The sequence below is a fragment of the Mastomys coucha genome, unplaced genomic scaffold (genome assembly GCF_008632895.1).
Source record: "Mastomys coucha isolate ucsf_1 unplaced genomic scaffold, UCSF_Mcou_1 pScaffold15, whole genome shotgun sequence".
Classification (NCBI taxonomy): domain Eukaryota; kingdom Metazoa; phylum Chordata; class Mammalia; order Rodentia; family Muridae; genus Mastomys; species Mastomys coucha.
The window spans coordinates 74,702,440-74,717,383 of NW_022196897.1; the positions used below are offsets into that span (position 1 = coordinate 74,702,440).

The 14,944-nt window shown below is 35.3% G+C and overlaps 2 protein-coding genes across 2 annotated transcripts; one reads left to right on the forward strand and one right to left on the reverse strand.

Annotated features, from left to right (window-relative positions):
* The first annotated feature begins 3,017 nt into the window (after positions 1-3,017).
* Positions 3,018-3,989, forward strand: LOC116092168 (olfactory receptor 4P4-like). Its single transcript, XM_031373516.1, has one exon. The coding sequence runs from the start codon at positions 3,018-3,020 to the stop codon at positions 3,987-3,989; it is 972 nt and encodes a 323-aa protein (XP_031229376.1).
* A 9,399-nt stretch (positions 3,990-13,388) lies between these two features.
* On the reverse strand, positions 13,389-14,309 carry LOC116092169 (olfactory receptor 4P4-like). Its single transcript, XM_031373517.1, has one exon. The coding sequence runs from the start codon at positions 14,307-14,309 to the stop codon at positions 13,389-13,391; it is 921 nt and encodes a 306-aa protein (XP_031229377.1).
* Between the last annotated feature and the right edge of the window lie 635 nt (positions 14,310-14,944).

Below are 14,944 nucleotides of genomic sequence, written 5' to 3' on the forward strand. Positions count from 1 at the left end.
GGCACGAAGGCAGTATCTATGGACTACAGCCAGTGTGCTAGGATCTAATGTGAAGATTTCTAAGGCTGCGGCATGAAGGCAGTATCTATGGACTACAGCCAGTGTGCTAGGACAGATATGAGTACGGAAGCCTGGTCTGCTAGAAGAAAAGAAGCTTTGCTGTAATTTTAGGATTAGAAAAATTGAGCATCAGAGGTAAGGAGGAAAACTTACAGAGGCTGTCTTTGTAAACTTACTCTGATCTGTTTACAGAAAACCAAGCAGCAGTTAGTTCCAGCTTCAGATTCCTCTTTACAAAGGAAAGAAACACAGGCAAAGTTGAATTGATATCTGAAATCTGTTTGAACCTGCATTGACTTACACATAAGTAGAATTACATAAAAGGGATGATGTCTATTTAGGGTTTATAAGTCATGAAAAATACAGGCAGATGAAAGAGATGAAGTTCAGTATTGTTGCCAAAATAGTGATAAGGTGGTTTGTATATGTTATATAGATTTTAATAAACTTATAGTAACGTGCAATATACTGTGATCATATTTACTCCCTGCTAATCTCTCTTACTTCGCCCACTCCTGCGAAACTCTCCTTCTCAAACTGTCTTCCTCCTTCTTTCATGTCTTCTTTGTGACTCACTGAGTTTGAAAATTGAAAATACACTTACATACACTTATATTATTTTAAAGAATGAATAAAATAAAGTAAGTATTTCAAGAGCATTGGTTATACTTTTGATTTATCTACTATATGAGGTTTGTATAAAGTAAAAACTAAATGCAAGACATCTCAATAAATTTAAGGAAGTTCAAGTATATAATTATTCTTCTGAAATGAACTCTACATATCCAATATGTCCAGAACAATAATTTTATAATTTTTATTATAAAAATTAAGTTCTTCAGAATTTTGCCTGATTTCCCTTTTCTTTGTTACTATTGTGATAAAACACACTTAGATCTACACTGTATTTTTAAATTCTGATTCAATATACATTTAAAGAATCTTAAAAAGCTGCAATGGGTCAAAATCAAGCAGAGAATTACCCTATATAAAAATAGAAAAATTACCTTGATCCAAACCTTGCAGAACATTAAACGTGGAGTAATGAGTTAAGTCTTTCCACTAAGTCAGAAGAACATGAGTTTTAGAAAAGGTTAAAAAGAGCATTTAAGGTATTTTAGATCATTGGTAATAATTTGGAAATGTAAAATGTAGCTGTTAATTGAAATTAATATTTGATGTGACATTAGGAGATACTCATGCTCACTGCCCAGTGCAATGGACTCCAGGAAGGCTCTCTTGGCATTTAACATCAACTTTATAATACAGCACAGATGGTTATTTGCATCTATACTTTACACAAATTTAAATGGAAAATTCACTGATACGGAAAATTAATTTTAAACTTACTAGCACTAGTGTTGTATGCAATTAGTATAAAATGTTTTATAAAGTTCTCCTTTGCATAAAAAGCTTAGTGAATTTCTTCTGTGATCTAGATGATTGATCAAAAGTTTGCTTCTATATTATTTCTTATTGTATCAATGATATTTTAAAAACTGCAATTCAAAAGTGTTTGTGCATCCTACAATGTGATTTTGTGTATTTGAAGCCTGGTTTCTATCCTTAGGATCATCCAAAGAAAACAATGTTAGCAAAAAGTGAACACAGAAACACTCATGATGTTTGGAGCACATTATTTCAAGACAATGAAAAGTAGGAAGAGTAGGTAAAATAATTGGTAGAATGTGACATACTCAGCTTGAGATCTTGACAGTGGTATGTTGGAAGCTGATAGTAATAGTTTAGGATGATGTGATGGCTGATCTTCAATGTAAACTTGGCACACCTGGGAAGAGGGACTCTCCGATGAAGAATCATTTACATACAATTGGTCTGTGAGTATGTCTGTGACACATTTACCTGATTGTATATTTATAGAGAAGATCCAGGTTTAGGTGGGCCATTTTATCTCTTGGAAATTGGGTCTGGACTATATAAGAAGGATTACAGTATATGAGCCTGGATCTAACAGCTGAGCAGCATTCCTCTATGGTTTCTGCTTCAGTCCCTGGATTGCCTTATAATAAAGAACTGTTTTCTGTAAGTCAAATAAACCTTTTCCTACCCAAATTTATTTTGGTCAGTGTCTTATCATAGTAACAAAAACCAGATTACAACAGGGAGTCTAGAAGGTTGAGTGACTAGTATTTATTAATTAAATTGTCGCTGACTTAAGAGTTGGATCAAGACATGGGTAGGATGCTAAAACCCAAACAAAATACATTATTGTTCTCCTCATCATGTTGGATATAGGTACATAGTTGATTTTTTTTTAAAAAATCTAGAGTGCTTTTTCATGTGCTAATATTTATTCTGTGAGTTGGAAAATAAATTTTTATATACATATTAATATGTATATTTATAAACATAACAGTTAAGATTAGTGAGACTAAAAGCACATTTTTCAATTAAGAAATGAGATTTTAACCAGCTGTCTAGTGATTCCAAATACAAAAGCCCATCTTCCGTGTACACTTAAGATATGTGTCTCAACATATCTGAAATGAGACAGTACTCAAATTACACTTCATATATTTACTTTGTAATTATTTTCACACTTGATCATTCATTTCTGCATCTCTAAAATGAATATCAAAAAGTAAACTGGGTTCTGATCCTTTAGAAGTATCTATTTTGTAGTTCTTTGGTGGTTTCATATACATATTCATTTGATAATATGTGATTATAGAATGGTTGCACAAATATAATTTATCTTTTGAACATGAATATTCAGGTCAAGAATGTTTAGTATCAATTTGTATTTTCAAGGTGTAACAAAAAACTCTCTTGGAAATCTTTTCTTAAATAAAAATGAAATTTCAAATTATTCAAACTCTGTACATTTTTAGTCTAATTTTTTCCTATAAAGGGGACAATATTCAGCATTGTGATAAACATATTTCTCATTTGTTTATAATTTATCTAATTTCAGAGAGACACAGACATTGTGGATCATGGAATATAGGACTAATATCACAGAATTTCTTCTCCTAGGACTTTCTCAGACAAAAGAAATAGAAGTTATCTGCTTTGTATTATTTTTATTTTGTTACATTGCAATTATATTTGGGAACCTACTCATCATGATTTCTGTCACATGGAGTCACCTCATCAATCAGCCTATGTATTTCTTTCTGAGTTACCTTGCACTTTCAGACTTGTGCTACACCTCCACTGTGACACCCAAGCTGATTATCAACTTAGTCACAACAAAAAAGTCAATTTCCTACAATGGTTGCATGACACAGCTCTTCACTATGCACTTCTTTGGTGGCATTGAGGTCTTCATTCTTACAGGAATGGCTTATGACCGCTATGTGGCCATCTGCAGGCCCTTGCACTACACCATTATCATGAGCAGGCAGAAATGTGATGCTGTGATTGTTGCTTCCTGTGCTGGGGGATTTCTGCATTCCTTTGGTCAATTTCTCCTGGCAGTCTTCTTACCCTACTGTGGGCCCAATGAAATAGATCACTATTTCTGTGATGTGTACCCTCTGCTTAAACTGGCCTGTACTGACACCAGAAAAATTGGTTTCTTGGTCATTGCTAACTCTGGCCTGATGGGCTTAGTGACTTTTGTGGTCTTGTTGATATCATATGCTGTGATCTTATATACTGTCAGGTCATACTCTGCAGAGAATCGTCGCAAAGCTCTTTCCACCTGCAGTTCACATGTCACTGTGGTTGTCCTTTTCTTTGCTCCTCTACTGTTTATTTACATTCGACCAGCAACTACATTACCAGAAGACAAAATATTTGCTCTCTTTTATACTATCATTGCCCCCATGCTCAACCCACTAATTTATACACTCAGAAACAAGGAGATGAAGAATGTCATCAAGAGACTGTGTTACCATATGGCAGGGAGTGAAGGAAACAGGTTGAATGGTGTCACTGTTTTCCATCATCATACAGTTTCTTGAAGGTGTTTATAACTTAAATCAGCAAAAAGCAAATGTCTTGTCAATGTGTCTTATACCTAGTGATATGTACAGGTTGCTCAATGAGAATATATTTACTGTTCTCTATATTAAACCAGACATTTTGACTATAGTGTTGCTATTCTAATTTTCTGCTTTTTGATGTCTATACTGCTTGTACTGAACTGCACCTTTGGTTCTACAATTAATTATGCTTTCAGAAAGTCATTCACAGCAATGTGCTATTCAAGTGAACACAGAGAGTACATATAATGCATTATGCTGTATAACTATGTTTAGTAAACTCAGTCTAGATCCAGCTTCCAGAAATAATCAAAGACAACTCTTATCTGTACCTGAGTCAGAGAATATCTAAAAGATATACTTTCTGTGTCCAGAATATTTCTCACATTTTTATATTCTAGTTAAATTTTTAAAAAGCATGTTTTCAACTTTTTACGTTTCTAAAAACAATTCATTTTCTCAAACCAGAAATTCTCTTTCACAATAGACCTTGGCATCTTCTGGCTTTTATAAAATTTCCATAATCCCCTCTTCTTCAGTGTGTCCTGTGCCATCTGAGGTCTCACTGTGGTATAGATGTTTCTTTTAAAAATGAACATTCCACACTTATTCATTGAGATTTGGCCTGCTGTGTGATTCTACAACAATCATTTATTATTCTGAAAAGGAAACCTCTTTAATGAGGGATGAAATAGTTTCTTTCCTTATTTAATAGTCAAGAATAAATGGAAAATTAGTGATAATTGAATGCTACCGTTGAACTAACACAAGTATCAAAAATATATGTAAGGCTAATATAAGCTAAGATAAGAAATGTCTGAGACCAGTCAATACTTAATTCTGATTCAAGAGAAGTTGAAAGGACTCAAAAAAACTGCAATGATATGAAATGGATTGTAAGATGGTTTATCTTCAGTCTAATTCAAACAACAGTCAACATAGTGCTGAATAAAACAGGTATCTCTAAAAGCTGTTAGTACGATGGAGGAGGGTGTAGAGCAAAGAACGTGGGCTAGATTTCTCTAAACAGAAAAATCATGGGCTTGCTCTCTTTAAACAGAGAAACATGGACTTGCCCTCTTTTAACAGAAAGTATGGGGTAGCTTCCAACTCAGTTGAAAGGGCCCCACTAGTTAAAGAGAAATGGAAAAATAATTTCCTCAAATGTTAAACCTTATCTTCATCTAAGGTTTTCATTTATGCTGAAACCCCTGAGTGCTAATTGAGCAGGAAACATACACAGAACTGGTCTGTACACTTGGCAGAGTCTCTGCCTAAAAACCAGCAATTTCTTCAATTTGTGTGTGTGTGTGTGTGTGTGTGTGTGTGTGTGTGTGTACATGTTTCATATATGTGTATATATATGTATATGTATATACACATATATATATATATCTTAGAATGAAATGAATATTATTTTAAAGTGGAATATATCCAACCGAATGCATAAGGTATAGATCTAAACAGGAATTTTCAAAAGAGGGAACTCAAAAAGCAAAGAAGCACTTACAGAATCTTCAAGATCTTTAGCCATCAGGGAAATCCAATTAAAACTTTGAGAGCTCATCTTAAACCCCTTAGAATGGCACAGTCTTTTGCATATGTATTGTGGTTCTGGCTGTGCATTTTGATGGTGTGTGTGTATATGTGTGAATGTGTATATCTGTGAGTCTTTGTTTCTTTTACTTTTCCTTTGACTCTTTTTTCTCTTTGTCCTATTCTGATTTTTAATTTTTTAATTATTTTTATTATTTTTAAAGTCTAGTCATTACCACCCTCCTGGTCCACCCTCCCACAATTCCTCTTCCTATTCCTCCCTCTCCCCCACCCTGTCTCCAAAAGAATGTCCTCACTCCCCCACTCTACTGCCTGCCAAGCCTCCCCCTTTATTTTTCATCTTTAGATGTCTCTGTTTTCTAAGGAAAGAGGGATATGGATTTGGATGGGAGAGGAGGTGGAGAGCATCACAGAGAAACTGCTGTATGGAAGACCATAATCAGAATATATTGCATCAAAGAGCTATTTTCAATCGAATAAAAATAAAAGGTGAATAATTTAAGTATATAAAAATAAAAAAGAGAGCTCTGTGTCATTGTTGTGAACCAATGAAATATAAACAGAAAATTGTTTTAAAATTAAGCAAAATTTTTACTTCCTAACAAACATCCACTCTTTTTCCTTTTTTTCCTGAATTCTTTTATTCCAGTGTCTTTCATCTGGGGGAATGTTCTGTCTAGCAGCTAACCTATAGACTCTAGGGCCTATCACACTTATAATCTCCAATATCTTACAATAGTATGTTTCTCTTCGGTCATATTTGATTCCTTGGCACTATCCACTTTTGTCCTGGTTTATTAATTTTGAAAGCCCCTTGAGAATATTTCAGGTCGCACCCATGGCCTTTGGAAGTCAGTTAAAACCATGTTCATTCAAATTGAACATTTTTTTTTTAATACCCGCACTCATAAAACTTGGTTAATGGGTCACTGAACACTAGGATTGTTTGAGCCTCAAGGACTAAGTATGACTATCACTAAATACTCTATTAAGGCAGTGATTCTCAAGCTTTCTAATGCTGTGACCCTTTAAATGAATAGTGGTGAAGGATTCAGGAGGCAGAGTGCAGAATCTTACTCTTAGCCCTATTTCACTGTTACAAGATTGATTACAAAATACACAGTATGTAAGTTAACAATCTGTAATGTTTACTTTTCTCTTACTGGACAACAAAGTGCTCCTTATATTTTACTAAGGAGTTAATAATTTTTAAAAAATAGAAACATAAAGTGAAAATACAGTGTAGGGGAATGCCTGGGTGATAAGACAGGAGTAGTAGGTGGGTCAGGGAGCACACTCATCTTGGCAAGGGGAGGGGCGATGGGATGGGGGTTTCCAGAGGGGAGACCTGGAAAGGAGATAACATTTGAAATGTGAATAAAGAAAATATCCAATAAAAGAAAAAAGAAAAGAGAAGGTGATTTAGTGATTAGGAAACTTAAGAAAAACAATGTGTCTGTTGGGGTGATTATTTGACAACCAGCACCTCTTTTCACATTATGAATTATTACTTCCCACTTTGTTTTCACATTTCCTCAATGATAAGTCTGGCTATTGACTCAAGATCTAACATGTAATGTTATATTGGTTTCTCTGCCTGGCAGTTAATTTATGAATACTACTAGATGATGTAAATGATCATATCATAGCCAAATTTAAAACAAGAGCATTCAGTAATAAATTTAAATTTTCTATAATCACAAAATACCAGGAAATTTTCAGAGCCCTCAATGTCCAATAATTTTATTAAATTTTAAGAATATTTTACTAATAAGGACAGCAACATCTACTCACTTTGGTTCATGTTTTCAATGCAAGTAATCCTGTTTAACCGGGTTCAGTAGTCTGCAAAATTATAATTTAGTAGTCTATAATTTAGTAGTCTTTGAGTAGTTGTTAATTTAAGTAAGTTTTACTGTCCACATTCATTCCACTAAAGACAGTGAAATCTATAAGATAGATGGCATAGTTTCTAGCCATTAATTACATTTACAATTTTCTATTATAAAGTCACAAACCCTAATTTCCGTACATAATTAAAAATTTTCATTACATTTTTCATCTCTGAATTTCTCAGCTCATAAATTGATGGATTGACGTAGGTGCAACAATGGTATAAAACATTGCAAGTACAATATCTTCAGGGAAACTGATAGGAGGTGTAACATAGGAAAAACTTGAGGTCTGAAGACTAAAACTATCAGGGTTGTATGAATCCCACATGTAGACAGGACTTTTCTTCTTCCTTCTGTTAAGTGTGTTCTTGGCATGAGTAAAATAATGACATAAGAAGAAACAAACAAACAAACAAACAAACAAAAACACACAAGAGCCACTAAAGTGACTAAATCTCTACCTGAAATGGCTAGAACAAGGACAGAAGTCACGTAGGTGTAAGTACAGGAAACTCTGAACAGATTTCACAGAAGGAGTGGTCAATTTGGAGTGACAAAAGGGCAACAAGATTGCAATAGAAAACTGAGAAAAGAAGTGGACTGCTCCACTAGCCAAGTTGTTAATATTAGAACTGGCATTTTGTCTTGTTCATGATGACCATGCTGTGGAGAGGCCTGCAGAAGGCCTCACAGTAGTCACAGACAATGTCTGTCAGGGTTAATACTTCAGTTATTCCAAAGAAATGCATAGCAAAGAACTACAGCATGCAGTTAGCATAGAAGATGACTTTCCTAACTACTAGTAAGTTGCCACTGAATTTTGGAGTCACACAAGAGGTAACATATACATCTATGAAAGTTAAATTGCTGAGGAAAGAGTACATTGGCAGATGGAAAAAAGAAGGCTGCATCAAATGAGATAAGAAATGCAGATTTTACTAGCAAAAGATCCATATAACATACTAAGAAAAGAGTAAAGCAAGATGCCTGTATGTCATGGTCATTAAAAAGTCCAAGGAGAATGAATTTTGGACACTTCTATGGTTCTCCATCTACTTCTATGTCTCATATTTAGAAGCAGAAAAATTAAACATCTGAAAATGAAAGAAACAACATGTCCATAAAATGAACAATTAAACATTATGTAAAGTTGACAATAGTGAATTGATATAATATAAAAGTAATGTTAATCATAGCTGTTGTACAGTAAGAAATGCATTAATTACTATATTTCTTGTATAGAAGTGTATTAGTGATGCTTCAGCCGTGAAAATAATGTATTGTTTCCAACATTTTCAAACATAAAAAATAATTTACCATATTTTGAAAGTTATTCTGGTCATAAAGAATAAATATAACTACTAACAATGTTTGATAATAAGTTTAATTTAGGTATTATAAAGTATTTTAACACATTAATAGTGAATACAACTATTACCAAAATGTTTGATAACAAGTTCAATTTAAGTAATGTAGAACATTTTAACAGATTATTAGTATATTTGCTTTATTCATTCCTTTAACTTTTCCTCTTATGGTATGATTAGGAGAAATATTTTAAGTTATATGTTTACTCATAGAAATATATTTATTTAACATTCATCAGTGCAACTGTTAAAAATATGTGAAAAATGATCACCATTATCATATTGAGTCACTATCATGAAGGAGCATTAATAAACTCTCGAGAAACAAAGAAATATGCAAAATAAAAGACAAAGTATAAAATTAAAGTTTTACAAAATAAGTACATTCATTATCATATTCAAATTTTACATGGTAAAAAATGTCTTATCAAAATGCACTTGAAAGTTGTTATGGAAAAAATAAGAAAAACACAAAGTCATAACAAAACAAATAAAAACTTTAAAGCCTGTATCACTCCCACTATTTTAGATAATAATGAATAAGATTTTATGGAACTAAAATCATGTCTAAAAGTAAGAAATCAATTCTATTTAAATTGGTCATTTAAGTGCACATTCATCAAAGAGATAAACAAACAAACACAAAACAATATTGTGTTTCTACCCTAATATCTATATTTTTGTAACCTATATCATATTTATTTATTTTGTAGTTGCTTTTTAAAAGCCAATGTAACCACTGCTCGTGGTGTTCAGAAAGTTAACAGTGTCAAAACCAGAGTTTAATAAGTTTTGGCTTTATTGATCAAGTTTGTTCTTGTCTTTAAAGCTGGTTCCTTTTTGGAAAAGGCTTACTGCTCTCTTACAAGAAATGTCATGACAGTGACTCAACATGAGAATGGTGATCATTTTTCACATATTTTTAACAGTTTCATTGATGAATGTTAAATAAATATATGTCTATGAGCAAACATATAACTTAGAATATTTCTATAATATCTTAAAGGAAGATAGTAAGAACATTACATGTATAACTCTGGAGAGCTGGATTCATAGTTTTTCAGGAATCCAAAGAGATCAAAAGCATCTTTCCAAATTTCTCATGCTCAAAAATTATAATCTGTGGCTATTGAATACCATATAATTTGGTGTTTGCCCTTTATAGGAATGTATGAATAATTTTTTAACCAAGCAGAAGGGGTAATGAATCTTGAGCAGTGTAAAGTATTTTGTTCCTCATCTCTGCGGATAATAACATGAAAAGTAATAGAAGACCACACATTGGATGTTTTGAATACCCTTGAGTTGCACCTTTTATAAACACATTCTTATAAAGAAATATAGGAGTTTTTTTAACATTCTATTTTAAATAATGTTTCTTCAGATTTAACAAAATATGTATTTCTTAAGTCACAAATGCCTTAAATTATGGATCTGCCCTTTTTCTTGAAAATCATAAATGTTTAATTCCCAATATCTCTTAAATTTATATTGTGCATTCTGAGAGAATGATGCCATAAACATAATCAGGCAAGAGGTAATTGTTGAGGTTTGGTCTTTTGCTATGTATTTTTATATTAAATACTGCCCCCCCAAAGCTTGGCTGCTCTCAGGTATAAGAGAATCCCCATGTAGACACTAGTATAGCTATGTAACCTTGCCCCCCTAGTTATCTGTGATTGATGAATAAAGATGCCTACAGCCTATAGCTGGTCAGAAAAGAAGTGGGTGATGTTTTTGGTTCTCAGGCTTAGGTCAGAGGAAGAGGACCATGAGGGAATGAGAGAGAAGGTGGAGAGAGGACAACATGACATGGGGTAAGAACCATGAAAATATGACCATCAATGTGGGAATATGCAATTCAGTCTGGTGGTTCCTCAGAAAATTGCAAACAGTTCTATTTGAAGATCCAGCTACATTACTCCTGGTCATATATTAAAAATATGCTCCACCATATTACAAGAACAAGTACTCTACTATGTTCATAGCAGCCTTATTTGTGATAGCCAGAATCTGGAAATAACCCAGATGTCCCTCAACTGAAGAATAGATACAGACAATACAGTTTGTTTAAACAATAGAACACTTAATAAAAAACAAGGATATCATGAGATTTGCAGACAAATGGATGGAACTCTTAAATATCATCCTGAGTGAGGTAATCCAGTTCCAAAAGTACATGCATGGTATATACTCACTGATAAGCAGTCATTAGCCAAAAACTACTGAATACCCATGATATAACCCACAAACCATCAGAAGTTTAACTAGAAGGAACACCCAAGTGAGGATGCTTCAATACCCCTTAAAAGGGGGGACAAAATAATCACTAGAGGCAGAGGGAGGTAGAGACCTGGATAGGAGATTGGAGGGGGAGGGAAAAAGAGGGTCAGGATGAGGTATGAGGGGATCTAGGGAAGAAGCTGAGAGGGCCAGGAGAATGAATGGAAATATGTAGCTGCAGGAAGAACTTGTAGAAAATCCCATCTTGTGATGTAAGAGGCTTCAATAGGGGTGAGCTTTTAGCCAAAATGTCCAACAGAGGGTAGATGGACTATAAGAGACAACTCTAGAAGATAGAGAGGGCCCCCAGTGGAGGGAAGTGGTCACTAACCCACACTCAAAAATTTTGACCCAGAATTATTCCTTTCCAGAAGAAAAGCAAGGACAAAAATGGAGCAGAACCTGAAGGAAAGACCATCCAGTGATCCAACTTGGGATCCATCCCATAGGCGGGCACCAAATGCTCCCACTATTACTGATGCTAGGCAGGAGACTAGCGTGACCAACCTCTGAGAGGGTCTGAGGGCAGCTGACTGAGACAGATGTAGATACTTATAGCCAACCATTGGACTGAGGCTAGGAACCCCTATGGAAGAGTAAAGGGAAGGATTGAAGGAGCTGAAGGGGATGGGAACACCATAGAAAGACCAAAAGTGTTTACTAACCCAGACACCTGGTAACTCCCAGAATGGAAGCCACCAACCAAAGTGCATACATAGGCCTGTCCCCCCTACACATATGTAACAGAGGGATGGCTACCTTGTCTGGCCTCAGGGGAGCAGGATGCATTTATTCCTGTAGAGACTTGATCCCCCAAGGGAAGGGGGAAGACAAGGGAGGAGATGGGAGTGGGGCTGAGCATCCTCTCAGAAGCAAACAGAAGGGAGGATGGGTTGAATAACTGGTGGGGGGTGAGTTACCAGGATGAAAGACATTTGGAATGTAAATGAATATAATAGTCAAGTATTTTATAAAAAACAACAATTGGGGAAAAGCTGGAAGAAGCTGAGGAAGAGGGCACCCCATAGAAAGACCATCAGTCTTAACTGACCTGGATCCCTGGGGTCTCTCAGACACTGAAGCACCAAGCAGGCAGCATACACCAGCTGGTAGGAAGCCCCCAACACATATACAGCAGAGGACTGCCTGGTCTGGCCTCTGTGAGATAAGAAGCACCTAACTCCCAGTGACTTGAGGACCCAGGGAGTGGGGAGGTCTGCTGGGGTGAGGTGGGGGTGGAGACAGCCTCTTAGAGATGTGGGGGCTGAGATCTGGGAAGGGGAGCAATGTCGGGGGGCGTGGCAGACCAAGAAGAGGATGAAGTCTCGACTGTAAAACAGGATTAAAGAATAAAAATGAAAATAATAATAAAGTTTTAAAAAGCAACCTGGAACCTTTGCTTTGGCAGCTAGCCTGCCCCTTGAGAGGACCACACAACCCATATGGTTTGTTTTGGTATTTGACACCTGGATTTCTGCTGAAATCTTTGCTTATAAGGCTGTCCTGGCACTACGTACTGACTACAGCTCATTTCTATTGTGTAAGGTTTAATTTGGGTAAACAGAATCTGACATGGCATATGGCAGGCAAGAAGTAGCTCATTCTGGAGACTTGAATGTGGTGGAGTCTGAGTCCTTGTACTTGCAAAGTGAAGGGGTTTATTGTGCCGTTCATAAAGTCAGAGGTCCAGAAAGATTAAGTCCACACCTCATTGCCATATCATACAGAGATTCTACCTGGCTTGGGGAAAGCCTAAAACAGGGATGTGAATATGTCAGTCCAATACCTCACTACTTTCAGAGAACTGCCTCTTTCTGTTTTGGGTTAAGATGCCAGACGCTTGCATGTTTGTAGGTGGTTTAATGATCAATTCAGTATTTTAGGAGCACAAGAAATAGAAAGCCCTGATGTAGTATTCTTTTCATAATGTCTACATGTTACATACATACATACATATACACACAAATATATATATATATATATATATACACTAAGAAAATATAGCACATAAGTAACACTATAACATGCACTGTTGAATCTGATTAAACTATATTATTAACAGTCACAAGTAATGAATATTGATAATAAATGTGATAGTAATCTTTTAATCAAAAAGATAATATTTGCAATTAGTCCATGAGAGTTACTATTGTTATTTATTATTATTGATTAAACATGGAATTTTATACCTTCAAATGCTTTATGATTTAGGAAGACAAACATCCTAATTTATCTTTTTCATGCTCATTTAGCAGTGAATATCATATGATTCACTTTCATATAAAAAGTTTGTGGCACCAAACTTTTCTCAAGGCATTCTTCATCTCTGTGTTTCTCAGTGTGTAGATCAGAGGGTTAAACATGGGCACTAAGATGGTGTAGAAAAGAGAAAACACTTTATCTTCTGGATAAGTGGTGGCTGGTCTGATGTAAATAAAAAGTACAGGCACAAAGAATAAAATGACAACGGTGACATGAGAACTGCATGTGGAAAGAGCTTTGCTGCGGCTCTCTGCAGGATAAGCCCTGATGGTGTATAATATGAAAGAGTAAGACCACATCAAGACTACAAAGGTGATCAGTCCCATCATGCCTGAATTGGCAACCACCAGAAGTCCAACGCTGTATGTATTGGTGCAGGAAAGAGTCAGCAAAGGATAAATATCACAGAAATAGTGATCCATCTCATTGTGGCCACAAAAAGGGAGGCTGATAGCAAGGAGGCTCTGGAAGAAGGAATGTATAAAAGCACCAGCAAAGCAAGTAGCGACCATCACATGACACCTCCCTCTGCTCATGATGATGGTGTAGTGCAGGGGCTTGCAGATGGCCACATAGCGGTCATAGGCCATCACTGTGAGGATGAGGATCTCAATCCCCCCAAAGAAGTGCATAGTAAAAAGCTGAGCCATGCAGTTGGTATAAGAAATTATGTTCCTTTCCATGAGAAGGTCACTGAGAAACTTGGGTGTGACTGTGGAGGTATAACACAGATCTGACAAAGCAAGGTAATTAAGAAAGAAATACATTGGTTGCTCAATTAGCTGGCTATATGTGATAGAAATCAAAATGAACATGTTTCCTCCCAAAATAGCGATGTAACAAAACAAGAACAAGAGAAAACAGAGCATTTTAATTTTCTTGTTCGGGGAAAGTCCTAACAGTATAAATTCAGTGATGTTATTGGTACTTTCCATATTCCAAAGAAATTATCATTCAGTGCCATTAGCTGAAAGGAAACGACAGAGAAGGATTAGGAATGCTTATTATCATGGTATGAATCATAGCAAATATTATAATTAGTATACTCATCTATCAAAACCTGTTCTTTTCTCTCTCTGTGTATATGTGTGTGTTTATGTATACACACACACACACACACACACACACACACACACACACACACACATATATATATATATATATGGTGTGTATTTGTGAGCCTATTTCTATTCTCATATTCTACACAAAATTTTCTTTTTTCCTTGTTTTTATTAGATGTTTTCTTTTATAACATTGCAAATTTTATCCCCTCCGAAAACCCCCCATCCCATCCCCACTCTCCCTGCTCACTAACCCACGCACTCCTGATTCCCTCTCCAACATTCTCCTATACTGTGGCATCAATCCTTCACAAGCCCAAGGGTCTCTCTCATTGATGTCATTTGAAAATCATTATCATTTCAATCACATTATTTTAGTAAAAGTGCATAGAATTAAAAATGTTATTAGAAAGCATAATAAAAATGTGCTATTACTTTATACAAATGAGTTTAGGAATCCTTATCCTTATCACTGTGAAATTTGCCCATTTGGTAGCTTAGAATCATGA

Bases quoted from the DNA above. Each gene is read 5' to 3' on its own strand.
- LOC116092168 (XM_031373516.1), top strand. From the start codon at position 3,018: ATGGAATATAGGACTAATATCACAGAATTTCTTCTCCTAGGACTTTCT.
- LOC116092169 (XM_031373517.1), bottom strand. From the start codon at position 14,309: ATGGAAAGTACCAATAACATCACTGAATTTATACTGTTAGGACTTTCC.